This window comes from Sinocyclocheilus anshuiensis, unplaced genomic scaffold (assembly GCF_001515605.1).
Source record: "Sinocyclocheilus anshuiensis isolate Anshui unplaced genomic scaffold, SAMN03320099.WGS_v1.1 scaffold1289, whole genome shotgun sequence".
Lineage (NCBI taxonomy): Eukaryota > Metazoa > Chordata > Actinopteri > Cypriniformes > Cyprinidae > Sinocyclocheilus > Sinocyclocheilus anshuiensis.
The window spans coordinates 83,284-84,848 of NW_015549731.1; the positions used below are offsets into that span (position 1 = coordinate 83,284).

At 37.5% G+C, this 1,565-nt stretch overlaps 1 protein-coding gene across 1 annotated transcript in view; it reads right to left on the reverse strand.

Annotated features, from left to right (window-relative positions):
- The window catches only part of LOC107660809 (SH2 domain-containing protein 4A-like), an 11,158-nt gene that overhangs the window by 1,138 nt on the left and 8,455 nt on the right, over positions 1–1,565 (reverse strand). The window contains exon 3 of the mRNA XM_016450231.1: positions 184–331. Coding sequence (XP_016305717.1) covers positions 184–331 — 148 coding nt within the window. The remainder of the gene's footprint in view (positions 1–183; positions 332–1,565) is intronic.

Genomic DNA, 1,565 nt, shown 5'->3' on the forward strand with positions numbered 1-1,565 from the left:
TATATTAGTCTTCGAATTGTGATGAATAGAAACTTTGTAAATGTCTTCACTGTCACTTTTGATCAATCAAATACGTCCTTTTTAAAATCATCTAAATTTAAATGAATATTTAATGTCCATAATGTACAGTCAACCATAATCCCTTCCATAGTGTATTTCTACCTATTATTGAGGGTGTTGTACCTGTTGAAAGTATTGGGGTTGGCCACAGCTTTGTTTTTCAGCTCGGACAGAATGAGTTTTGGAGATTTGAGCTCGTCAGATTCTCCGATAATACACACATGCACATCACCGTCGCTGCCAAGCAGCCAGCTCACACTTTTACAAGGGCCTGAGGAAAAAACAATAAACATGTCAAGAAAATCAATATCTGAGAAACAATAATAAATGAGCAACACAGAAACAATTAAGTTACAAAGACAAAGATGCACAACGGAGACAACAACACATGTTTATTAGTCCTTTTACTTGTTTTTTGAACAAAGATAATGGGTATTTTTGAGGTTTAATAGTCTGTAATTTCATATTATTTAGATCTTCTTTACTAAATTCAAAAGGTCCTGCGTAAAGCATATTTCTCCATTGACGGCCCTTTAAAATTGTATTCTGACGCAATATATTTTATTTGGTAACACTAACGGATGTTTTTTTAGACATTAGAGACCTCTTTGAGATGTTAACCAGCCAAACCATGACCTCTTGATTTTCAACATTACACGCTGTAGTGTGTCCTTTTCACAGACAGATGGCACTGTGACATTGAGTGAAATTGATCCTGCATACTGTAGGTCGCCTGCTCTGGTTTAGAAGTTAATGTCATTCAGTGTGTAGATGTCAATGCCAGGCTTGTATTATCACCTTACAGACACTTGCACTGACCCACAAAGGCCTTCCCCGTCACCCATATCATTATTTCAGTGTGATTTAAACTTCTCAGATTACACCAAATGTTTGAAGGCAAGAAATGAAGTGTGATCAACTTAAATGTGGTTCTTACATAAGAGGTGACAAAGAGGATCCTTGTGCTGATCGTAGGGGGCCACAGTTCACCTCAGCTAAACAATCTAAAAGTACATAGTAATACCATGCATGTCACAGTGGGAATTAGAAAAATGTCAAGAATTTCCCAGCAGGAAACGGTTTGTTCCAGCAGGGCACGATCTGGTTTTCTTTTCCATTTTTTTTTTTTTTTTGCATACACATAAGGGAAAACCTAACACCCCTCAGCACCAGCAGAAAGGGTTACATAAAGAACTGGTTCTCCAGGTTGACAGAAGCAACGCTACATCTAAGAGCGAGGCAGATCAGATGGCTTCACTTACATGCAGGGATGAATTTAGAGGATGTTTCTGTTAGAAATCTCAGAAATGTTCAGTATGTGTAGCTGAAACTACAAAAGTTATATAATAAAACTGACACACATCTTTATAAGGTATTTTGTCACAATGGTTAGATCTTTGTGTGTGTGTGTCGACTAGGTCACATGGTTCACCCACATATGCTGCTTAAAGGGGTCATATGATGCGATTTCAAGTTTTCCTTTCTCTTTGGAGTGTTACAAACTG